We start from the raw sequence: 25,924 nt of genomic DNA, 5'->3' as shown, positions 1-25,924 counted from the left end.
CCCGATTCTTTTTCTTCCTGACGGGATCAGGTGGGACACAGACGGTGATGCCAAGTCAGAGGGGTCCCTGCGACCCTTCAGTGTCGAGGTCCCCGAGCAGACTTCTTGGTGCCAAAAAGCTGCTCCATTTTGTCCAGCTGGGAACAAAGGCCCTTAAAAGTCATCTAAGCACAGTCAGGGCACTTGTGAACATCATGGGAAGACCCCAGGCAGAGGAGGCAGACCTCATGCGGATCTGTGATGGACATGATCCATGGGTACTGGGGGCATTTCAGAAAACGGGTTGATGCCATAAAAAGAAGCCGGCAAGTGGTTGATGGCCGGCAGCCACTGGGAGGCGACACACTCGGTAATTGACCGCAAAGAACGTACTACCAAGATGCTAGGGGGAAACGATAGTGGGAGGGACCCGGCGCGGAAGAAATGGACGAAAAATTCTGATGGAACATTATTTGGAAAAAGTTTTGGAGAGAGCTCCTAGACTGCGATGCCAACTGCTTTGCGGAAAAAACGAGACTGAAGAGGGATGCATGGATAGTGGCATGCTCAGTGTGCCAGTCAATGTTTTTAGAAACTTTGACAAAAGTTTTCCGTACCGGGCTCCATCTGATGTCGTCACCCCTTCTGTAAGGACTACCATCTTGCTAGTCCTAGGAGAAGTATTGAAACTCAGGAAGGCATAGAACAAGCACAGTGGATCCTTGGTGGTTGAAAAACAAGGACAAGGCCTGGCTGGTGACTAAGTTGCAATGCTGCACACTGCCATGTGGCCGATCTGGGTTTGATTTCCATATCAGGCCTTCCACTCCATAGGCCAGCTGGGGCTACAGATGCTACAGAGGAAGCCTTCTGAGATCCTGGGGGAGTCATTCAGCAATACAGACAGCTAGTTGCTAGATTTAGGACTCATAATTGTAGGGATCCAGAAGAGTCCTGTATGCAGCCCCAGCTGAGAACTGTCAACATAATGACTAGGCTAAGTGAGCTGGGAAGAGATATAAACCAGTGGATAAAATATATGAATAAATAAAAAACAGGAAGAAAAACAAAATCAAGTCTGTTGCATTGTAGCAGAAAGAGAAAATGAACTAGACAGCCACAATGAACACTAGTAAGGAAAAATGGGAAATACTTATCTAAGAAGTAAAACTGAGAATACATGACAAATATTTATGAAGTCATTCACTCTACTAAGCATCTTACTACTGACAAAATTAATGTGATTTATTTTATTTATTTAAAACATTTTTATGCTACATTATCCATTCTTCTAAGAAGCTTAAAAAATTTTAACAGATAAAAAAAAAATAGAATCACATACATAGTATCAAATATGAATGATTAAGTCTTATGAGCTTTAAAATACCATATTCATGCACATTTACGCTTTGGCTTTCTACCTACAATTTGTATCGTTTGTCCAAACCCAAGTCACTGTCTTTCCTTCTTGTTGCCTGATCACAATATCAAAAGTACAATTGTCTGCACAAAGTTTATCCATCAAGAAAACAGCAACCTTTTACAATCCTAAGGGAGGTGAGAGAGGCCAAGTCATTGCACATCAAGTGGCTAGAGATGATATGGAGGCAGTTTTAATAGAACAATGATATAATACATAGATTTGGGGTGCACATATACTGGGTTCTGAAAAGAGCCATAGTCTGTGGCCCTAGCTGAGGTATGTCACTGCAATAGAAAGGCTAGATGGGAGGAAGAGGGGTGCGGTGGGGTTATAAAATGGGGAACTAGAGCTGTCCCATTGGCAATGTTACATATTACTATGCAGAGAGACCAGAATTTGATTCCTGGCTCAAGTCTTGCAATCCCTGGGGTTGGCTGGGGATGCTGCAGAGGCAGCATTTATAGCTTTTAGGAAGAGTGTCCTAATCATCACATAATCGTGATACCTAGTGGCTGGATTTAGGGCCATGATTGCAGAGTAGCTAAAGAAGCCCTTTGGCCAAGGACTGTTGCTGCAATGACTGGACTAAAATAAGTTGGGAGGAGACATAACAGAGGGGAAATATATCTAAATAGTTTTAAATAAAGGCTCATGTCACCACTTCCTAGTCTTGGCTCAGACTGAGCTGGAATCCTAAAGCAGCAGCAGAAACCTGCCAGATAAAAATGAAAAAAATAATAAAATAGATGGAACCTTTGAGCAGTTCTGAAGGTAGGGTCTGTGTGTTATAGCAAGGCCTGATTCTCACCTAGCTAGAAGCCCAAAGGAGGAGGAAACAGGGATAAGGAGAGTCAAATATATAGATAGGTAGATACACAGAGAAAGGACAATGTCTCTCTAAACCTACCTGTTAGATATCATAGGTAGCATCAGTAACAATACATTAAACCAACACAATGTACTCAATACAATACTTAGAAAACTGTAGTTAGATTCTTGATAGCAGAAATGCAAAAAAAAGGAATAAATACCAAGGCAAAATTAATACTAATAGATGACAGACGATTCATATACATGTGCTTGTTATTAAACTGAAAACCCAGCCAAGGATCAATAGAATAAGAAGTAGGTAGGCAAAGGAAAATCTTTACAGGAAACTTACTCATGAAGAAGCTTTGATTTTGTTAATTCTTCACCTAATCAAAAGAGCAAAGACGACATCATTAAAAGAATTGCAATCCATGAAGACTTAGGGTGGATTTTCAAAAGGCCACGCATGCAAAATCCGGCCTTTACGCACGTGGCCGGGCCTAGCGCGCACCAAGCCTATTTTCAAAAAGGCCCGGCCACGCATGTAAAGGCCGGTATGCGCATAAGCGCAGGCCTTCCTGAAAGGAGCAGGCCAGAGGGGCATTTTCTGGGCAGGGCGGGGCTAGAGGCGCCTGGTACAGCGGCCATTTGCCGCTGTGCCGACGTGCGCAACTTGCTCCTGCTCCTTGACAGGAGCAAAAGGTAAAATACAAAAATTATGGGTAGTTAGGATAGGGATAGGGGGAGGGCAGGATAGGGGAAGGGGAAGGGAGATAGGGCAGGATAGGGGAAGCGTACAGGGAGTGAACTGGGGAAGGCCCTGATGCATCGCCGTGCGTATTTGCAAAATTATACCCCCCCCCCCTGCGCATGCCGGCCCAAAATTTTATAATATGTGCGCGCCACCGTATGCATGTTATAAAATTGCACGTCCATGTGTATGCGCGCCAGGTAGCGCACGCACATGGACGTGCTGGCATAAGTTTTGAAAATCTATACCCCTTAATAACCAAAATGTAACTTTTAATACATTCAGTACATGGCTACATATTCTAGTTCATTATTTATTTAATGTATTTATTTTGTATTAACCATAGTTCCAACATAGCAGATTAAAATTTGAATTATAGGAATAACATATTTCTGTTGTGCATCTCACTCTCAAATGACCAAGAGGAAAGCAGAGTTGCTTACCTGTAACAGGTGTTCTCCCAGGACAGCAGGATGTTAGTCCTCACATGTGGGTGACATCATCAGGATGGAGCCCAATCACGGAAAACTTCTGTCAAAGTTTCTAGAACTTTGACTGGCACACTGAGCATGCCCAGCAGGCCACCAACCCTGCATCCAGCAGGGGTCCCCCTTCAGTCTCGTTTGTAGTAAAAAGTATGAGCAAAAAATAAAATAAGAAAGCGTAAGCGAACCCAACTCCGCGGGGTGGCAGCGGGTTTCGTGAAGACTAACATCCTGCTCTCCTATGAGAACACCTGTTACAGGTAAGCAACTCTGCTTTCTCACAGGACAAGTGGGATGGTAGTCCTCACATATGGGTGAATAGCGAGCTGAGGATGCCAGAGTAAATGTACCAAAAGCACCCAATGACGTGCAACAGGCAGAACAACAAGGGGGGGGGGGGGGGGGGGATTGGTTAAGAGGGCAGCCTGAAATTCCCAGGGGGCCGCTGGAAGGAAGTTGGGTTATTAAGCTGAGAATAAATTGTGCAGAACAGACTGGCCAAAGATAGAATCTTGCCTGCCAGCCTTGTCCAGACAATAATGAGCTGCAAAGGTATGGAGAGAACTCCATGAAGCAGCCCTGCAGATGTCAGCAAGAGGTACAAAACGAAGGTGTGCCACCGACGTTGCCATTGCTCTAATAGAGTGCGCTCTAACACGTCCCTGGAGCTGAATGCCTGCTACAGTCCGCCAGCCAGGAGGACAGGGTCTGCTTGCCCACCGGGATTCCCAGTTTAGTTTTATCAAAGGAGACAAACAGCTGGGTGGACTTCCTATGGGCTGCAGTGCATTCCAAATAAAAGGCTAGCTCTCCTTTGCAGTCCAAGGAATGTGAGTGAGGTTTTGGAAAGAAAGTAGGTAGTATAATGGATTGATTTAAATGAAATTCAGATACTACCTTTGGTAACAATTTAGGATGAGTGCGAAGCACCACACGATCATGGAGAAATTTCGTGTAAGGTGGGTACGTTACTAGTGCCTGTAGCTCACTGACGTTATAGCAAGAAGAAAGAGCACTTTCCAAGTGAGATGACATAGCTCGCAGGAGTGCACAGGCTCAAACGGAGGTTTCATGAGCCTTGCTAACACTACATTGAGGTCCCAAGCAGGGGCCGGAGGATGCAGTGGGGGATTTAGATGTAGTAAGCCTCTCATGAAGCGCGCTACGAGGGGCTGTGTTGAGATCGAAACATCCCCTATACCTTTGTGGTAAGTGGCTATGGCACTGACATGGACACGGATGGAAGAAGTTTGGAGACCAGACTCCGACAAGTACCAGAGGTAGTCTAGGAACTTCGTTGTACGGCAGGTAAAGGGATCTATTTCCTTTGACGTGCACCACGAGGAAAACCTTTTCCATTTGGAACGATAAGATTTCCTGGTGGAAGGCTTTCATGAAGCTACGAGGACATGGGAGACATCGTCCGAGAAGTTTAGCGATTGTAAAATTAACCTTTCAACATCCAAACTGTCAGGGACAGGGAGTGGAGGCTCGGGTGACGCAGTTGTCCATTGTTCTGTGATATCAGAGACTGATTTGCGCCTATGCCAATTTGTTGATGGACTGAGAGGTCGAGAAGGACGGGGAACCACACCTGGCGCGGCCAGTAAGGGGCTATGAGGATCATGAAGCCCTTGTCCTGTCGTAATTTTACGAGAGTCTTGCTTATGAGTGGAAGTGGAGGATAGGCATAGAGGAGACCCCTTGACCATGAGAGGGCGAAGGCATCTCTTGGTGGTCTTTTGTGACTGCTATGTAGTGAGCAGAAGTTTTCCACTTGGTTGGGAATGGACGCAAAGAGGTCTATGCTTGGATACCCCCACTGTTGGAATATTTTCTCCGCCACCGTGGGGTTCAGGGACCACTCGTGGGGATGAAACGTGCGACTGAGTTTGTCCGGAAGCACACTATCCACACCCGCCAAGTAGGTCGCTCTTAGTAGCATGGAATGTGAAAGAGCCCAAGCCCAGATTTTTGCTACTTCCTGACACAGCAGGTAAGAGCCGGTTCCTCCGTGCTTGTTGATGTACCATATCGCTACCTGGTTGTCTGTTTGGATTAGGACTGTCATGTTGGATAGACAATCTTTGAAGGCTATAAGGGCATACCTTATTGCCCTGAGCTCCAGAAAATGTATCTGATGTTGTGATTCTGCTGCAGACCAGGTTCCCTGAGTTTGCAGGTTGTTAACATGGGCTCCCCAACCTAGAGTGGAAGCATCAGCGTTATCTGAGGTTCTAGAGATTGGAAAGGTAGTCCTCTGACCAGATTGGACTCCTGAATCCACCAAGCCAGTGAGAGACGAAGCTGCCTGGTGACATGGACAATGTTGGACACTGGATGATGAGCCTGAGACCATTGGGACTTTAATGTCCACCGTGTTACTCTCATGGCAAGATGAGCCATTGGTGTAACATGGACAGAGGACGCCATGTGGCCCAACAAGATGAGATGACGAGCCGTTGTAGTTCGGCAAGTCTGCATAGTGTTTGCAAGGATTGCAAGAGTATGAGAGCGGTCCCTTGGAAGAAAAGCTCTGGCTTGAATGGTGTTGAGATCCGCTCCAATGAAGGAGTTGTGATGGAGTCAGATTGGATTTTTGATAATTGATGAGAAATCCCAATGACAGTAGTCGTCGCAGGGTCAGATGGAGGGAGAGAAGAACTGCCTCCGCGGACGGGGCCCTCAGTAACCAGTTGCCAAGATAAGGATAGACGTGAGTGCCCAGTCACCTTAAGTATGCTGCTACGACTGCCAGGCATTTCGTGATCACGAGGTGCTGATGCTAGACCGAACGGAAGCACTCAGTATTGGAAGTGTCGGTGTCCGACGACAAATCGAAGGTATTTTCGGTGAGATGGGGTTATTGCTCCATGCATATACGCGTCTTGTAGATCTAGAGAGCAAAGCCAACCTCCCTGTTGGAGAAGAGGGAGTAAGAAGCCTAAGGTTACCATCCTGAACCTTTCCTTTCGCAGATGTTTGTTCAGGGCACGAAGATCTAATATTGGACGAATGCCTCCCGATCTTTTTGGTATTAGGAAATATCAGGAGTAGAAGCCCTTTCCCCTTTGTAGTGTGGCAACTTGCTCTATGGCATTGGCTTGAAGGAGAGATTTTATTTCCTCCTCGAGAAGTGGAAAGTGGTCGGTTAAACTCCATCCCGGACGAAGTGGAGAGTCTGTCGGAATTGAAAAGAAGTTTAGATGGTAACCTTGAGCCACCGACAGGACCCACTGATCCGTGGTGATCGTGTGCCATGTGTCAGTGAAATGGCAGAGGCGGCTGCATACTGGCAGAGATAGTAGAGGTGGAAGTTGACAATTGCTCTCTAGTGGGGAGTCAAAATCTCATTTCTTGGCATTTAGACAGGTGGATCCAGAACAAATGGGATATACCAAAGCTACTCCTGAACAGGGCAGGCAGCTCCCTGCGGTCCAGTCAAAACCGCATATGCAACAATAATAATTGGAAAAGGTTTGTAAGGAGGACCATGTCACAGCTCAACAAATATTGCTGGGAGACAACAACCTCACCTCTGCCCATGACACTGCTTGAGCCCTAGTGGAATGAGCCCTAACCTGACTATGCAATGGCAAACACAGCCATGACTACCTCCTTAATCCAGCAGGCTACTGTATCCTGCGACGCCGACTCACCCTGCTTATTTCCACTGAGTAGAACAAACAAGTGATCATCTTCCTGAGAGATTAAGAAACCTCTAAATACCTCATGTCATGCCTCTTCACATCCAAGAGCCGTAACAGGCAATATTCCTCCACAACTCTTTCCCTGTCCAGAGCCGGCAGGGAAATGGACTGATTCAAATGAAAATCCAAAACCACTTTTGGGAAAAAGGAAGGAACACTATACAGCTGTAATGTCCACAGTCACTTGAAGAAACGACTCCCAGCAAAACAAGGCCTCCAATTCGGATACTCTATACGCTGAACAAATTGTCACATGAAACACCATTTTCAAGGTCAGTAAGCGCAAGGAGAGGGCATGCATCGGTCAAAAAGTAGGGCCCACTAAAAAAAATCCAAAACCAGATTAAGACTCCACAAGGGAACTGGTAACCGCAAGAGAGGACGAAGATGTTTCACTCCTTTCAAGAAACGGGCCATATCTGGATGAGCTAACAAGGGTCCACTATTCACCTGACCCCCTGAAAACAGGCAAGAGCTGCCACCTGTATCTTCAATGAATTAAGGGCCAACCCTTTATTCAATCCATCCTGCAAAATTCCCAAAACGAATGGGATCTTAACCGAACAAGGAAAAATCCCTCAAATCTTCATACCAAGCCTCAAACACTTGCCAAACCCTCACATAGGCTAAGGAAGTGGAGAACTTTCTCGCGCGTAGCAAGGTGGAAATCACCGCAGTATAATATCCACGCTTCAGTAACTGAGCCCTCTCAAGGGCCATACCATAAGACAAAACTGAGTCGGATCTTTATGAAGAACAGGCCACTGCCGCAGCATATCCCTGTGCACTGGAAACTAGAGGGGGAGTCCACCAGGAGCCTCTGAAGATCTGCTTACCATGGTATCCTGGGCCAATCTGTGCCACCAAAAGCACCATCCCCCTGTGACTGTCAACCTTCCGAATCATCCTGCCCAACATGGACCATGGGGGAAGGCATACACCAGCTTGCCCTCTGGCCACTCCTGCATGAGGACATTGATGTCCAAGGACTTTGGATCTCTCCTGCAACCGAAGAAATGTGGAACCTTTGCAGTGCGAGAAGTCAGCAGCAGGTCCAGAAACGGAAGGCCCCAGTGATCCACTATCAGCTGAAATGCCTCGTCTGACAATTCCCATTCTCCTGGGTCCAGACTCTGTCTACTGAGAAAGGCTGCTTTTATATTGTCTTTTCTGCAATGTGTGAGGCTGAGATCTCCTGAAGATGTACTTCTGCCCATTCCATAAGCTGGGCTATTTCCTGCTAAACTTGCTGGCTCTTGGTTCTCCCAAATTGATGTAAGCCACTATTGTTGCATTGTCCAACATTATCCAGACTGCTCGACCCTGCAATCGGTCGCCAAACCGCAAGCAAGCCAACCAGACTGCATGGGCTTCCAGTCGATTGATACTCCAGAGAGACTCTTCCGCACTCCAGTGCCCTTGAGCTGTCAGCACCTGACAGTGAGCTCCCCAACCCTGGAGGCTTGCATCTGTTGTGAGTACCAGACAGTTCTGTGAGCTTAGGGAAAACACCTCTCTCAGATGATTAATTTTTAACCACCACTGCAGTTGAGTGCAGACCTCCACTGGCAGGTGACTCCGAATCGAAAAGTCCTGAGAGACTGTGGACTCCAATGAGACAGCAGGGAGCGCTGAAGAGGACACATATGCACCCTCACTCATGACACCACTTTCAGGATCACTGCCATCACTCGAGCACCTGTAGATAGGACCCACTGTTGGGCGCATTGTGTTCATCAACAGACGCATCTATGCCATCAATTTCTGAATAATACCCTCCGGCAGGAACACCCTGCCCTGTTTCATGTCGAATCAAACTCCAAGATAGTCTAACGACAGATGGCTGAAGACTGCTCTTGGCCAGGTTCACCACCCAAGTTCCTGCAACAAGGAGATCACCTTGTGTGACACCAGGAGGCTCTCTTCCAAAGTCTTGGCCCGAATCAGTCTGTTGTCTAAGTACGGGTGCACTAGAATTCCATCCTCTCTCAACTCTGCCGCCACCACCACCACCACCATAACCTTGGAAAACGTTCTGGTCGCAGTGGCCAAACCAAAAGGCAGCGCTTGAAACTAATAATGACATCCCCAAATCGTGAATCGTAGAAAACATTGATGCTCTAGCTGGATAGTAATATGCAGGTAGACCTCGGACAGATCCAAGGATGTCAGAAACTCCCCCGACTGCATGGCCATTATCACTAAGCCCAAGGTTTTCATGTGAAAATAAGTTATCCTCAAATGACAGTTGACCCCTTTGAGATCCAGGATGGGATGAAAAGAACCCTCCTTCTTGGGCACAATGAAATAAATGGAATATTGGCCCGTATTTGACAATGTACATTCCACTGCCTGCCTCTTCTGTGGGGAGTGGCAGGGAGATACCATGTACACTTCCCGAGGAACACTGTGAAACTCCAGCGCATATCCTTCTTATATCTCCTCCAGAACCCACTGGTCTGACTTGATTTCAACCCACCTCTGAAAAAGAGAGAGGTGACCACCTATCTCCTGTTCCTGGGGGTGGGTTGGCACACCTTCATTTGGAGGCTAGGAGGGTTCCACTACCTGAGCCTGCACACCATCTGGACTGTCTGGGATGAAAGGACTGGGACCTACCCAAAGGTCGAGTCGTCTGAAAAGCCACTCCTCTGTAGGGTCAAAAATGATTGGATCCCCTTGCACGACCTCTCATGCTAAAGGAGTGTGGTGTCTGCTTCTTATCCTCCGGCAACCAGGAAACCTGGGACTTGCCCCACTTATTGGCCATTTTCTCTAACTCACTCCCAAACAAGAGCGAGCCTTTAAAGGGTAACTTCGTAAGGTATGACTTGGAGGTCATATCAGCCAACCAATTTCCTAGCCATAATTGACACCTGGCCACTATTACTGAAGCCAACCCTTTGGCTGAGGTATGGACCAAATTGCAGCCTGCATCTGCCATAAAGGTGGCTGCTGTCTCCATCACTGCTCTGGAATTCACCCCATACTCATCGACCTCCTGAGAGAGAGAAGTAGTGAGCCACTGGGGAACAACAAGAAGCTATCTTCAAATTCATTGCCACTGCTTCAAATGCTTGTTTAAGGATGACCTCAATTCTCCTATTGTGCAGATCCTTCAAGGCCACTCCTCCCTCTACGGGGACAGTCATCTATCTGCTTGGTGATAGCATACACAAGCACATTCACTTTCAAAAAGCATAACTGCTCTCTTCAGCTGGATCCAGGGGGTATAGTCCTTCCAAGACTCGTCCCCCTTTGAAATTAGCTTCTGAGGCACCCCACTCAAGTTCAATCAATTCTTGAATGGCCTGCATAATAGGGAAAAAACAAGAGGCTTTATGCAAAGAAATCAAAATGGGATCTTTCTTTGGCTCAGACATGGATTCAGCCCCCTGGCACATCCAGCATCTTTAATGTCTGGAAAATTAGAGCCAGTAACTCGTCTCTATGAAAGAACCGCAACATAGTTCTATATGGTTCCAATCCCAGAGGAATTTCCCCATCCTCCAGGGAGTAAGGATTGGCATCATCATCATCCATGCTATCCGGGTCCCTATTGGGAAGACCGGCCAATGATATAGGTGTACTTCAATGCTTAACCGCAGCACCAGGCGTGTGGGAGTTCACCACCTGCAAAGTTGCTCCATCCAGCCAGGATGGGCTGAGCTCAGGTAAAGCAAAAAAAAAAAGAGAACAGAGAAGGAGGGGTTTTTGTAGGGATTTCTCCTGTCTTCGTGCTCTGCGTGCCGTTCTGACGTTCGTTTCTGCCTCCAAGGGAGCTTAGGGGACGTGGGCAGCCGGGCAGGTTGAGCAGCCTTTTAGGCTAGGTACCGTTCTTAGACTTATCACTGTGACCGTGTGGTAGGCCACAGCAGCATTTTCATGTGTTTTCACTGCACACTAGGCTGCCCTCTTCAGGACCGTCGGATTGTGTGAGTATGTCCAGCTGAGAGTCCAGTTGTGCGCATGCTTGGGCATCCAGCTGGTAGTGGCATCTATTTGAGGTGTGTGCTTCCCTACATTCATAATCTGATTAGCATTGAGGGCATTCAGAGTTTGGGTGCTCATTGAGGCACAGGCTTCTATGCCTACATTTTGGACGCTTATTTTTTTGCAGTGTGACTTCAGCTGGACACACACTTTTCAGTCACTTTTTAAAACGTACTGACAGATTGACGCTTATAGCAAAGAAACCTAAGCACCTTACTCTATGTGCTGCTTGTCTTATTCGGGCATCTCATCCTGGCGTTCCCTCTAACTTGTGTCGGCGCTGCTTGGAGGCTCAGTGAGAATTGCCTTTGTCTGATTTTATTAAGCCTGGTTCTTACCAGCCTGATGTGAGCCTGGATAAAGACGAGTCAGAAGGGGTGCTTGAATTTGGAACTCCCCTAACTGATTTGTCAGCAGGGAAGGTAGTTCAGTGAACACAGGACAGGTGCCTCCTGGTTTTGGCATGGATCCTTCTGCCTTTTCTTGGGTGGAATGTTTTCAAGGGTTGCAGTCTTTTCTTCAGGCACAGTGTGCTGCGTGCTCCCAGTCTCTCCCGCTGCTCTTCCTTCCTTGCTGCCGTTGCCACCGGGCTAACAGCACGTTCAAGCCCAATGGGAACAGCAGCATTGTTAGAGGAAGCTGTGACACCCGCAGATGGCCTTTTCTTCTTCCCGCGCCTGCCCCAGAACAGGAAGTGATACACAGTGCAGTGTGCAGGAAGGAGAAAGAGCCGTGCCGTGTGGAAAAGTAGCGGCGGCAGCAATATCGGCCCCCGAGCAGTAGCGTGGCCCGGAGCAATCGAAGCAGCCGGCAATTGGCAAAGGAGACAGCAGTATAAGCCTCCCGTGGCCGATGGGATTCTTTTTTCTTGGCCTGCAGGGGCTGGAGGAGGCTGCTGCAGCTACCATTTGTGCTGGGGGGGGGGGGGGGGAGGAAGTGAGAGAGAAGACAGCCAGCCTGTAAGTGAGAGAATGTGTGTGTGATTGAGAGCATGTATTTGAATGAGAGCATGTATTTGAATGAGAGCATGTGTGTAATTGAGAGCATGTGTGTAATTGAGAGCATGTATTTGATTGAGAGCATGTGTGTAATTGAGAGCATGTATTTGATTGAGAGCATGTGTGTAAGTGTGTGAGAGAGAGCATGTGTGTGATTGAGAGTAACTGGTCAGAGAAGTGATGTGTGTATATGTGAGAGACAATAAAAGTGACTTGTCAGGGAGATAACTGGAGTGTGTGTGAGAGAGCGAAAGATTGGTCAGGGAGGTGACTGATGTGTGTGTGTGAGAGAGAAAAAGCATGGAAGTGAAGCATGGAAGTGAGAAATCTGGGTATGTGAGAAAGCATGGGAGTAAGAAGCCTGGTGTTGTGGGGGTGTGTGTGAAAGAAAGCATGGGACTGGGAAGCCTGTATATGTGAGAGAGAGCATGGGAGTGGGAAGCCTGTGTGTGCATGCACGAGAGAGAGACTGGTTAGTAAGGTAATGGTGTGTGAGAGACAGAGACTGGGGTGTGTGTATGTGAAAGAAAGTGATTAAGGAAGTGGGAAGGCTGTGTTTGTGTATGGCATGAGAGAAACTGGTCAGGAAGGTGACTGGTAGGGAGATGATTGGTGTGTGAGAGACAGAAACTGGTCATGGGTGGGTGTGGGGGATAGAGAGAGAGAAAGAGAGATCATGGGCCCTAAGGAAGAGGACCATGAGTATAGAACTTAGCCACTACCGCTTCTTCTGATGTGTGCTATGGCCTGCGTGGAAGAAGACAGGAGAGTTGCTGGAGGGGGTAAGTAAAAGTGGCTTTTTAAGTTTATCTTTCTTAATTGACTGCCATTTTAATTATTTAATATTATGTGATGTGTCTGCTGTTTTGAAATATTTTATTGGTATTTGGAGAATTTTTAATAGTTTTTAATTGTTGGATGTTATTCTGTTCATAGCTGTTTTGAAACACTTATTCTGCTTATTAGTAGAGTTTTACAATTATTTCAGTGTGGGGATCTATAGCTGCTTGCTAGTTCTGTTTTCCTAATAGGAGGTGTATTGATGTTTAGGGCCTGATTTAATATTTGTAGTGTTGCCGTTTCATAAATAGGGTTGTTACTGGTTGAGTGCATTCCATAATACAGGTGTAACTGTGTGCGGATTAGTTTATGTACATAATTGCAGATCCTGGGAGTATGTTAGGTTGGTTCTGTGTGTGTTACTGAGGTGAGATATTTTACTAGCATGTAAGCATTTGTATCAGTCTTATTTGTTGTGTTTTCTCAAGAGGACATGCATTCGTGGTAAAATGCTGTCTTTTCATAAGTAGGGCTACTACCAGGCTATATTGAGCCTGGTAGTAGAAGAAGTTTGAGTTGCTGTTACTGAGATGACACCAGAACCAGAATATCTTTTTTGTAAGGTGAGTTGTATGGGGAATTTTAATTCTGCTTTACATCCATTATTGTGGGTCAGGGGGGGTTCCCGTGGATGCAAACTGTACTTTTATATCTAGCCCCGTGACGATCATGGGTTCAGTGTGTCATGCATGTGAGAACCATCTGTCAGGTGTGTCCCGACAGAAAAAAGGTTGAGAACCACTGCTTCAGAGGACCCTAGAACAGCAAATCCCTGTTCTGAAGCAACCGAAACAGAACTCAGGCCAATAACCTGACAAGATCCATATACCAAGGATGCTCTGATCAATCAGGAGATACCAGTTCCCAAGGCCCTGAGATCCTCTGGAGGACCCTGCTCAACAGAAGCCAAAGAGGAAACACAAAGAAAACCTTCTTCCGGCCAGGTCTGAATCAGGGCATCCAAGCTGGACCACCTCAGCTCTCTCCTTTGGCTGAAAATCCTTTCAATATTCACAGTTTTGCTGGTTATCAGACTCAGTACTGGTTTTCCCCTTCCTGTGCACAATCATCTTCTGTGACAGAGACCATTCTCCAGGATCTAGAAAGTTGCAGCTGAGAAAATCTGCTTGCATATTTTCTACTCACTATGCAGGATGCGTCCCTTTCTACCCAGATAAATAATAGCTCTGCTTCTTCCACCACATGAAAACTCTTGGTACCCTGTTGATAATTTACATATGCCACTGCATTGTCCTATAAAACTATGACCACCTAATCTCAGAGAAAAGGAGCAAACTGAAGAACAACCACACATATCACTCTGGTTTCCAAATTAAGTATGAATTACTTGGGCTCCTTCGGCATCCATACCCCCTGAGTCACAAGGCCTAAACAACAGGTCTCCCATCCAACATTCCCTTCTCCAAATTGTTGGTTAAAAGCCACCACTCCACACACAGCCTTGCCTGTTCTGGAACAAGGAGCCCTACCTAGTAATCCTATACAGAGGGTCCCCATCTGGACAGCAAGGCTTTCTGCAAGGGCTTCATATACACCCTTCCCAAATGGACCAGGTTCAAGGATACCACCATGGATCCCAACACCTGTAGATATCTCCACTCTGTAGGTCTCCTGAGCTCCAAAAGAATGCTCTTGAGCCTGCAGTTTCTGGATCCTTTGAACCATCAGCTGCATGCAATCTATTTTCATCTCAAAAAGAGCTCCCCATATATTTTAGAGACTGAGGGGGGCAGTAGTTTGCTCTTGGTGAAATTTACTACCTAACTAAGCTTTTGCAACAACTGGTCCACTCTGGCTGTAGCCATCATACTCTCCTGGGCTGACTGTTTGGATCAACCAATTATCTATTTACAGATTTGTTTTTATACTGCCTATTACAACAAAGTAAAAATACAGGCAAATAATACAACAATTAAAATACAAAGCATACAATAAAACAGTATCGTATATCAGTCATAGGTAAAGATGAACTAAAATCCCTTCTCTGCCTAGAGCTGCCACTACCATAATCATCACTTTGGAAAAGGTCTTTGGTGCTGAGGCCAGAGTCGCTGCCAGGCAATTTGGCATCTATGACCAAGTGAAAAGCACACCCCCTCTGTCTCCCCTTCCCCACCTTCTGCTGCCACCATCATCATTCTACCTTTCCCCACTTCCCAACCCCCAGCCACATCCCCCTTTCTTTCTATCCACCCTCACCACCATTCCTCATTTCAGTCTCCCTTTCCTACCCCCAGACCATAGCCACCACCACCATCCCCCCTCTCTGTCTCCCCTTCCCATCCCCAATCACGAACATCCCCCCATCTTCCTGTCCCACCACTAACAGCCATGCTCTCTAGCACCCTTCTAAGCCCCACCCACCACCAATATCTCCCTCTCCATACCCCCCTCCCATAGCCACCACTAACATCCCCCCCTCTACCCCGACATTCCAGCTACTGCCATCAACAACCCCTTATCTGCCCCCTTCCCTCAGCCACCATTACCAACATACCTCTCTCTGTGCCCTTCCCCCCAGCCAGCACTGCCATCCACCATCCCCTTTCTGCTCCCTTTCCTCCGGCCACTGCCATCCACAACCCCCTTCTTTTTCCCCCATCACAACCAACATCTCCCATCTCTCTGTTCCACCACCACCAGCCATGATTTCTGGCCCCCTTCCGACCCCTCACCTACCACTATCACCACTACTATCCCCCCCTCTCCATCCCCCTTCCCCAGCCACCACCACCAACATACCCCCCTCTGCCCCTTTCACCCAGTCACTGCCACCATCCCCCTCTCTGCTCCCTTCCCCCGAGCCACTGCCATCAACAACCCCTCTCTGTGCCCTTCCCACCAGTCACCACTGCCACCACCATCCCCTTTCTTCTCCCTTTCCCCCAGCCACCGCCATCAACAAGCCCCTTCTCTTTCCTTCCTCCTCTGGCAGAGCTGTGTCCTTTTATCTTTTTCATAGCAGAGGTGGTAGCTTCTGCTGCATTGCTCTCAGGGCAGGTGTAACGGTATTAGACACCCTAGGCAAAACTTACAGTCTGGTGCCCCCTACCCCCACCCAACTTCCCCACACATAATTAAAATTATGCATTTACAGTAACAGATTTTAAAAGAAAAAGAACATTTGGACATAAAAAACATCACTTACAACATGTATATTATATTTCTAGTGCCAATCTGAAAACCCTGAAAAGGACACACATGGAACCCATATGATATTAGGTCTATCATAACACGTTGGGTGTGAGCTTGGCCCTCAGAAAGCCTTGAGTAAACTCAATTACAATATATAAACCTTACATACCAAAAAACAGTACTAACTGTCAGCACACAAACAGTAACAACAGTACCTATGAAAAGGCACAACGAAAATAATATACTGGGCACTAAAACACCTCTCCTATTATGAGAGGCTATGCAGGCTAGGGCTCTTCAGCTTGATGGCTGAAAGGGGACATGATAGAAGTTTATAAAATCATGAGTGGGGTAGAACAAGTAAATGACTTATTTATCCTTCTAGTAGTACTAAAACAAGGAGACACTTCATGAATTTAACCAGCAGATTCAAAACAAATAGTAAAAAGTATTTTTTCACTCAGCACACTATTAAGCCAAGGAACCTGTTGCCAGAGGATGCAATCAAGGCTACTAGCATAGCAAGGTTTAAAAGTGGTTTGACAAGTTCCTGGAGGAAAATCCATAGCACATTATTAGCCAGGTAGACTAAAGAAAGCTATAACATGAATTAATCTACTTTATATGATCTGCCAGATATTTACAACCTGGATAGGCCACTATTGGAGACAGCATGCTGGATTTGATGGTCTGACCCAGCATGGTAATTTTTATGTCCTTATGAGACTAATCAGGAAGGCAACCAAAAGGCTAGCAACAACTCAGGAAGGGCAACAGGCTTCCACAGCCAAGCCTGGTGAAAAAGTGCATGTGATAATATTCAAGCACTCATAAATTTGGCCTGTATTGTAGGGTGGCAAGAAGGAAGCCATTACTCAAGAAAGCCAAACTTGAATCCCATTTAAAGTATGAGAAGGAACACTCAGGAGATAGTGTAGCCATGTGGAAAGAAATTTTGTGGTCTGACAAAACTAAAAAGTATAACTTTTTGGTCTAAATGCCAATTATTACGTTTGGCACAAACACAATATGGCACATCACCCAGAACACGCCACCCCTATTCTGAAGTATGGCAGCATCATTTATGGGAATGTTGGAAGGGACTGGAGCACGTGTCAGGATGGAAAGGACAATGCATGAAGAAAATACAAAAAAGGCTTTGAGAAAATTGTTACCCTCTACAAAAGATTTGACAGTGGGAATGTATGATGCTAGTCAGATTTGACTTAGCGCAGAGTCTATCAATGTCAAGTCTTAGCACATAGACATCAATGTTGGTGCCTATCTACATGGTGGCAGTGCATAGTTCTTTAGGACTGCTTCAGTTGGCACCAAAATCGATGCTAGAATCTCCTGTTTGAGGTTTAGAGTAAGGGCTTCAAGGATTCTCTTGTCCAACTCACTCGAATATTGCTGATGACAATACTGAACTGAGCTCAGTATGAGGGGACAGGTCTTACTGGATAGCTGGGGAGAAGAACCAATAGCAATGGAATAGATTTCCAGAGATAGAAGCAATGGAGTCTCTTAATGGGAGGTTGAGCACTCCTCCTGATACAGCTATTTGGAAGGGTAGTCAGAGATGTAAAGTTTCTGTTCTGAGATCCTTGCACTGAAGAGGGAAGGTAGCAAGATTCAATGTCTTCACTTACGGCCTGATCTTAAAAAGCATTTACATGCTTAAAATTGGGCTTTACAAGTGAAAATGCACTTTACTCCTGTAAGTGGGCTTTTGAAAATTGCTACAATATATGCCATTGAACTGTCCACAGGGATTTCACATACAAGTGAACATTACGTGTGTAAATGACTTTTTAAAATTGCTATGATAGTATGTCACATTTACTTGTGAAACTCCTTTTAAATTTAACCCCTTAGTGGTTTTTTTCCATGCTTCCTTGGATCCGAACTAGACTCTGAAGAACTATTCTTGGGTGCAGAGTGGGAAAGTTCCCTGCTTTTGGGCCTTTATGTCAATTTTGGCACCAAGGGCGAGTGAGACTCACTCAGTGCCAAAGTATTTGGAATAAGTGGAATAGCAAGATAAATAATAATCACCAGCAGACAGTGTAGCTCTCGGGTCCTTCTATGTCAATGCCTTTGGTGCAAGTGAAAAAAAATAATTTAAGGAAAGGCAGAAAAAACCTTACAGAATTTTATTAGGATCAGAGAAGAAGTTTAAGAAGCCTTGATCGTGAGGAAGAGAAAGTTTCTCACTGTATGCCCTATGTACTAAAGGAATTTTCCCCTTTTGTGTCGATGGGGAAAATGTATAAGGGGTAATTTTCAAAAGCATTTTCACACTTAAAACTGGGTTTTACATGTGTAATGCACTTTACCTGTGTAAATAGGCTTTTCAAAATTGCTACAATGTGTGTCACTAAATTGTCAATAAGATTTACTTTGTTAAATGGCTTTTAAAGCGCAGTTTCTTACCTATAACAGGTGTTCTCCTAGGACAGCAGGATGTTAGTCAGCTGTTAGTTGACCACAAAACTGAGCATGCCCAGCCTGCTACTATCCGCACGTCCACTCAAGGTCCCTCTTCAGTCTCGTAACATAGCAAAACACAAGCGAAAAAATAAAACAACAAACTGAAGGAGAACCCAACTCCGTGGGGAGGCGGGTGGGATTCATGAGGACTAACATCCTACTGTCCTAAGAGAGCACCTGTTACAGGTAAGCATCTGCGCTTTCTCCTAGGACAAGCAGGATGGTAGTCCTCGCATGTGGGTGAATACCAAACTCCAGACTGCCCCTGCTAACAGGAGAGACCATCAGCAACCGAACAAGGTGTCAATGGGCACAACACAACTGCAGTGCTATGGAACAGCAGGGGACTGGTTACCACAAAAGGCAGGAAGACTTGGGTCCAGGCCTGGAACAGGTTGCACAGGATGGATTGACCAAAGGCACTGTCCTGACGTCCGTCTTTATCCAAGCAATAATGAGCCGCAAACATGTGAAGAGAACTCCAGATTGTGACTCGGCAGATCTCGATGACGGGGACTGCAAGCAAATGTGCCACAGACGTCACCATAGCCCACATAGAGTGAGCCTTTACTCAGCCGGCAAGCGGAAGACATGCCTGCGTATAGCAGAAGGTGAAGCAATCCGCCAGCCGGTTCAACAAAGTCTGTTTACTCACCGCCACACCCAGCCTGTTGGAGTCGAAGGACACGAACAGCTGGATAGACTGTCTGTGGCCAGCAGTGCGATTGAGGTAGAAAGCCAAGGCCCTAAATACAGTCCAAGGTATGAAGAGCCCATTTCCCCAGGTGGGAATGCCTTGGAAAGAAAGTGGGCAAAATGACGGACTGATTGATATGAAAATCAGTCACAACCTTAGGCAGAAATTTCGGATGTGCACACAAGACCACACGATTGTGAAAAACTTCATGTCGGTGCGTACGTAACCAGAGCCTGAAGCTCACTGACCCTACGAGCCGAAGTAATCGCCACCAGGATAATGTCTTTCCAGGTGAGGAACTTCAGGTCGCAGGATTGCAGCGGCTCAAAAGGAGGATGCATGACAGGCGCCAGGAAAACATTGAGGTCCCACGCCGCAACCGGAGGACGACGAGGGGCTTCAGTTGGAGAAGACCCCGCATGAAAGGGCCCACTAAAGGTTGGACCGAAATGGGCGTACCGGCAACACCTTGATGGTATGCACTGAGGTGCACCCTGACTGAGTTAGTCTGAAGCCCACACTCTGACAGATACCACAGATAGTCCAACAGCTGGGGAAGGGGGCATGAGAAAAGGTCCAAATCATGACCCGTGCACCAGATGGAACACCTTTTCCACTTCAAGCTGTAGGACTTCCTGGTGGAGGGCTTTCGAGATGCTACCGGGACCTGGGAGACACAATCCGAGAGCTCCAATGACTGGAGGACTACAAGCTCAACATCCAAGCCGTGAGGGCCAGAGCCCGGAGGTTTGGATGGTGCAAGGTGCCTTGATTCTGTGAGATGAGATTGGGGGCCATCCCAGGCCGGATGGGTGCCCGCACCAACAGGTCCTGCAGAACCAGACCTGACAGGGCCAAGAGGGTGCCATGAGTATCATGGTGCCTCTGTCCTGCTGAAGCTTCAGCAGAGTCCTCCGGAAGAGCGGCAGAGGGGGGTACGAGTACAGCAGGCCCATCCCCCAGTGGAGGGAGAAGGCATCGCAGGCTGGACGGCCATCCCCTGATACCAGGGAGCAATACCTGCTCACCTTGTGGTTGTATGGGGAAGCAAAGAGATCCACATCCGGAGTACCCCACTGGTGAAACAGCTCGGCCGCTACCTCTGGATTGAGGGACCACTCTCGTGTGGCTGGAAGGAGCGGCTTTAACGGTCCACTAGCACGTTGAGATGGCCCGGCAGGTAGGTCACTCGCAGGGACATTCCCTGTGAGAGGGCCCAAGTCCACACTTGCACGCCTTGTGGCAGAGGAGGAACAAACCCGTCACCCTGCTTGTTGATATACCACATCACAACTAGGCTGTCTGTCTGAATTAGGATGTCCTTGGACGACAACTGGTTTCTGAATGCCCCCAGAGCATAACAAATTACTCAACGCTCAAGGAAGTTTATCTAAGAGTGGGCTTTGGAGGCAGTCCATAGACCTCGCGTGTGGATACTGTTCACATGGGCACCCCAGCCTTGAGGGGAAGCATTGATGGTGAGAATCACTTGAAGTGGAAAGGGTTGGAAGGGAAGTCCTTTTTCCAGGTTGGAGACCCACTAGGATAGAGACACTCTTAGAGGGTCTGTAACTGTGACAAGCGCCTCAAGACCCTGAGAAGCCTGTTGCCACTGGGATCGTAGGGTCCATTTGGCTCTCCGCATGCAGAGGCGAGCTAGAGGGGTCACATGGACGGAGGCTACCATGTGGCCCGCAGGCGGAGCAGAAGGAGAGCTGGCACCCTCCGGCTGTCCCGGATAAGTGTAGCCAGCAGGCAAGGGTGATCGCCCGGTCCCTAAGCAAAGCCAGTTTCCTCCTCTGAGGAGCGGGATCAGCGTGCCCAGAGAGACCATCTTGAACTTTTCTCTTACGAGAAACTTGTTCAACGCCCAGAGGTCCAGAATGGGGCACAAGCTGCCATTCCTCTTTGGAATGAGGAAATACCTCGAATAGAATATTCGGCCCTGTTGATGGTGAGGGACCGGTTCCACTGCACCCGCTACAAGGAGGGCAGAGAGTTCTGACTGAAGAATGACCAGTTGGGTGGATGAATCCCATGATGGACATGAGGGAAAGGTCTCTGAAGTTTAGATGGTACCCTTGTCGCATGATAGAGGATCCAATGGTCCGACGTGATCTCCTCCCAGTGATAGGTGAAGCTCATGAGCCTGCCATCAGCAGGGTGATCCGATGCCAGGGGTACAGTCAACTGACTTCCGCTCCCTCACCACCAGTCAAAAGCCCGTGGCCGGGGCTTGCTGGGGGGCCAGCTAGGGTCTAGGAGCTCACTGTTGGCGAGGACGGCCCTTGGAACAGATACATGGTGTACGGGCCCAGGAGGCTGAAGCATAATATTTCCTCTGCCAGTAAAAGGGCTTCCGGGAATCTGGCCGAGGATGGGCCTTCAGAGGTGCTAGCAGACAGCTGTTGAAGGATATCATGATGGTCCTTCAATTGTGCTACCGCATTCCGGACCTTATCCCCAAAGAGGTTTTCACCTGTGCAGGGGAGGTCAGCCAGCCTATCTTGGACCTCCAGTCAGAGGTCAGAGGCCCAGAGCCATTCTCCTGGTGCCAATGCCCACCACTGCTACGCGGGCCGCTGTCTCAAAAACATCGTAGGTGTAATGCACCTCATGCTTTCCTGCTTTGAGACCCAGCAGGGCAAAGGCCGAAAGGGCCTCTTGCTGCTGTTGTGCCTGTTTATTTATTTGTTGATTTTGTATACTGTTGTTCGGTGGGACCATCACAACGCTTCACAACACGATAAATTAATACAATAAATAACGAACATAAAGTACAATTGTGCTCTGCTCTATATGCCTGCCTGCGTGTCCTCACCCTGAGGTTCCCAGCTTGCCTCAGTCTATTATCCGAGCTTGTACTGTACTGGCTGAGACAGTCTGGGGGAGGTGGGCGGGTTAACATGGCTAATTCACCCTACTACCTAAGGAAAACACTGTTTACGGTAAGCAAACTTGCTTTTTTTCCCCCATGGTTAAGCAGGCTGAAGTAGCCATGCTGTCTGGGGAGTCCCAAGCTGAACGGTTCAGCGCCCCACTGGACCTCTGGCACCATGCGCAGTCCCTTCTGGTAGACTGTGGGGTGTCTCAGCCAAGACTATGGTTGTTCCTGCCGTGAGCATAGCTCTCCCCACCACTGCATCTGAGGCTGTCTGCTGATTAAGGCAGTAATGCAAAGTAAAGGTATGCAGAGACGCCCATTTGGTGGCTTTACATATGTCCTGAATTGGAATGTCATGTAGATGGGCGATGGACACTGCCATCACTCTTACTTGATGGGCTCTTGGCGATGTAGCTAGAGTCTTCGATCTTCTGTTATAGCAGAATAGGATGCATTACGAGATCCACGATGAGAGGGTCCTTTTTGACACCGGGGGCCCAGGGGCGTTTGGGTTAAAAAAGACGAAGAGTTGAGAAGCTCTTCGAGTACGGCACTTGTAGTATGCCAAGGCACGCTTGCATTCCAAGGTATGCAGCCATTTCTCTGTATAGACTTGTGCGGCTTCAGAAAGAAAATCGGGAAGTTGATGGTATGATTGAGGTGGAAGGCTGACGACACCTTGAGGAGAAAGGAGGGGTATGTTTGTAGTGTCACTTTATCGTGGTGGAACTGTAGGTATGGTGAATAATGCACTAGTGCCTGCAATTCGCTCACCCTCCTGTCCAAGGGGATGGCGACTAAGAACAGGACCTTCCAGGAGAGATACCTCACATGGCAATTGTCCATGGGTTTGAAGGGCTGGAGGATCAGTTGCTCCAAAATCAGGTTAAGGTCCCATGGAACCGGTGGCTTTTGGCCGGTGGGCGCAGACGAAGGATGCCCTTCATAAACCTTGAAATTAGCAGGTGGCAGGACACCGGAGTGCCCTCGTGAGGAAGGTGGTACGCAGTGATTGCACTGACATGTACTCTGACTGATGCTGTCGCCAATCCCACTTGGTATAGGGAGTGGAGGTACTCCAATAGCCCGTCCCGGTGGGCAGGAGAAGGGATTCACGTTGTGTTTCCCACACCAGTCCAAGTATCTGGCCCACTTGGCCTGATAATTTCTCTTTATGGACAACTTCCTGGAGCAAACCAATACCTCCTGGATTGGTGGTGGTAAGTTCAGATATGACAGTACTGTCCTTTGAACCTCCACGCCGTGAGATGAAGTGGCAGATGTGTGGGGTGGATAAGGGATCTCCCTTCCTGTTATAGCAGATTCTCAGCATGTCCCAGGGGCAGCAGTTGTCTGATCGAAAGCTGCACTAGGTACGTGTACCATGGCTGCCAGGCCCATGCCAGCGCTATGAGAATGAGGTCAGCTCTGTCCGTGATGCATTTTTGCAGAACTCTCACTCTCAGTGGGATGGGCGGAAAGGCATACAACAGTCCCTGCTTCCACGAGGTGAGGAAAGCGTCTTGTGCTATGCGATGTTTGCTGGAGCAAACCACCCGCACCTTCTTGTTGCTTTCTGTTGCAAAAAGGTCTATGGTTGGTCGATCCCACTCTTGGAAGATTCGGTCAGCTACCCCCTGGTCGAGTTCCCATTCGTGGGGGCGGAACATCCTGCTCAACTTGTCTGCTCTGGCGTTCCCAAAGCTTGGGAGATAGGATCTACCTCCAGGCGCCCTGTCTGTCTTTGCCCATTCCCTGGTGCGCACAGCTTCTTGGCAAAGTTTGATTGTCTGTGTGAATCATCACTGCTTTCCCCCGCAGCATGTCTCTGAACGTGCGCATGGCGTAACTCACCGCCTGCAGCTCCAGCAGATTGATCTGTTGCGACCACCGCCTCTGGGTCTGCATCTGGCCTATGTAGGCTCCCCAACCTCACAGAGAAGCGTCCATGGTTGATGATCTGGTGCTGTGGCTGTCGGAAGAGCATGCCCTCAGTCAGTGCTCTGGACCGCAGCCACCACTGGAGATCCTCTCTCATGCTTGCAGTGACTATAACTCGTTATGACGAGAGGTGCAAATGTTATGTCCATTGTGCCTTCAGACCCCACGGCAAACAGCACATATGCAAGTGCGTGAGTGGTACCACCTGGACTGCTGCTGCCATGTGGCCTAGGAGGGTCAATACTTGTTTGGCTGGCACGTATCTGGTCACTAGCAGTTGCACTGCCAGGGTCCTTATGGTGCGTGCCCTGGAATCTGATAGAAAGGCCCTGCCAATTCTCGTGTTCATTGCTCCAATGAACTGCAGAACCTGCGTTGGCTGCAGGTGCGATTTCTCGTAACTGATCAGTAAGCCCAGGTCCCCCATGCAGTCGGTGGTGATCTGCAGACTGCATTGTAGGGAGGGTTGACTCAGGGCCACTATCAACCAGTCGTCGAAATAGGGGAACAGTTGTATTCCCTGTCCCCTGAGATGGACGGCCACCACTGCCAAGCATTTGGTGAAAACCCTGGGGGAGGATGACAGTCCAAATTGGAGCACCTTGTATTAGAAAGGCTGTTCCCTGACTTGGAAGCAGAGGTACTGCCAACAGACACAGTGGATAGGGACATGGGCATAGGCATCTTTCATATCTAGTGCACTCATCCAGTTGCTGGGCTGTAAGAAAGGGAAGATGATCTTGAAGGAGGTCATCTTGAATTTTTCCCTGCAAATGAACCAGTTCAGTGCCCTCAGATCCAGGATGGGTCAGAGGCTCCCCAACTTCTTGGGAATGAGGAAATATGGGGAGTAGAACCCCCGGCGCCTCTGGGCGACAGGGATACAGCAGATGCAGTTCTGCTGAAGTAGCCTGGCGGCCACCTCCTCCTCTAGGGCCCTCTCATCGCGCGGTCATAGGGGCCGCGGAACAGTTGGTGTACTGCTGAAATGCAAGGTATATCCCTCTCCTTGACAATTCGGAGTACCCAGCAGTCAGTGGTAATCCTCTCCCACGCATGGTAGAAATGGGATATTCTGCCCCCCACCGCTATCGGCGAGGTTAACCGGGGCGTTTTTAAAACCCTGACTGTTCCTTTTGGCTGTTGGGCTCCGTAGGTACCCGCGAGGAGTGCGTGCTGCACTGTCTGTTCCGATTCTGTGGCTGCTACGGCTGTGCTCCCCTTGGCAGCTGATACATCAGCTGGTGAAAGGTGGGGTACGCTCTACCCCCCCCCCCCCCCCCCCCCGATACATGTGCAACCTCCGGGAAGTATGGTAGTACCTTCTCGACGATGCTCTGTCCATCGGAGAAGTCAGGGATTGGATTGCCACTTTGCTCTTTCAACTGCGCCACTATCTCTTTCAGCTTATCTCCGAACAGATTGCCCGGGAAGCAAGGAATATCAGCAAGCTTTTCGTGGGCTAGCCGCCTTGCCTCGATGGCCCACGGTGATCCTGGCTGAGGTGTCAAATGTAGATAGAGTGGAGCAAGTGGCGTAGCCCTTCTTCCTTTGCATGCAGCTGTGGCGGTGGATTCTCTCCTGAGGCCAAAGTCCCTATGAGTGGCTTCAATGATTGCAGACATTCGTAAAGATACTGGGTCATGTAAAACTGATGCTGCTGGATCTTAGCATCCAGCATACCCCCCTGAAACATCCGTTTCCCAAACACATCCAGGAGCTTGTCGTCTCTCCCTGGTGGAGTATTGGAATGGAGTCTCGATT

The 25,924-nt window shown here is 48.1% G+C and overlaps 1 protein-coding gene across 5 annotated transcripts in view; it reads right to left on the bottom strand.

The window, feature by feature from the left end:
• FCHO2 (FCH domain only 2) overlaps nucleotides 1–25,924 on the bottom strand; it is a 532,544-nt gene that overhangs the window by 267,596 nt on the left and 239,024 nt on the right. For 4 of the 5 annotated variants that reach the window (XM_029574710.1, XM_029574720.1, XM_029574729.1 and 1 more), the window contains one exon: nucleotides 2,565–2,598. The exons of the other annotated variant lie outside the window; for it this stretch is intronic. In XM_029574710.1, the coding sequence (XP_029430570.1) occupies nucleotides 2,565–2,598 (34 nt within the window). The remainder of the gene's footprint in view (nucleotides 1–2,564; nucleotides 2,599–25,924) is intronic. 5 annotated transcript variants of the gene reach the window in all.

This window comes from Rhinatrema bivittatum, chromosome 1 (assembly GCF_901001135.1).
Source record: "Rhinatrema bivittatum chromosome 1, aRhiBiv1.1, whole genome shotgun sequence".
Taxonomy (NCBI): Eukaryota; Metazoa; Chordata; class Amphibia; order Gymnophiona; family Rhinatrematidae; genus Rhinatrema; species Rhinatrema bivittatum.
Note: the sequence above shows the minus strand (reverse complement) of the source record. Positions and strands in the feature narration are given on the sequence as shown.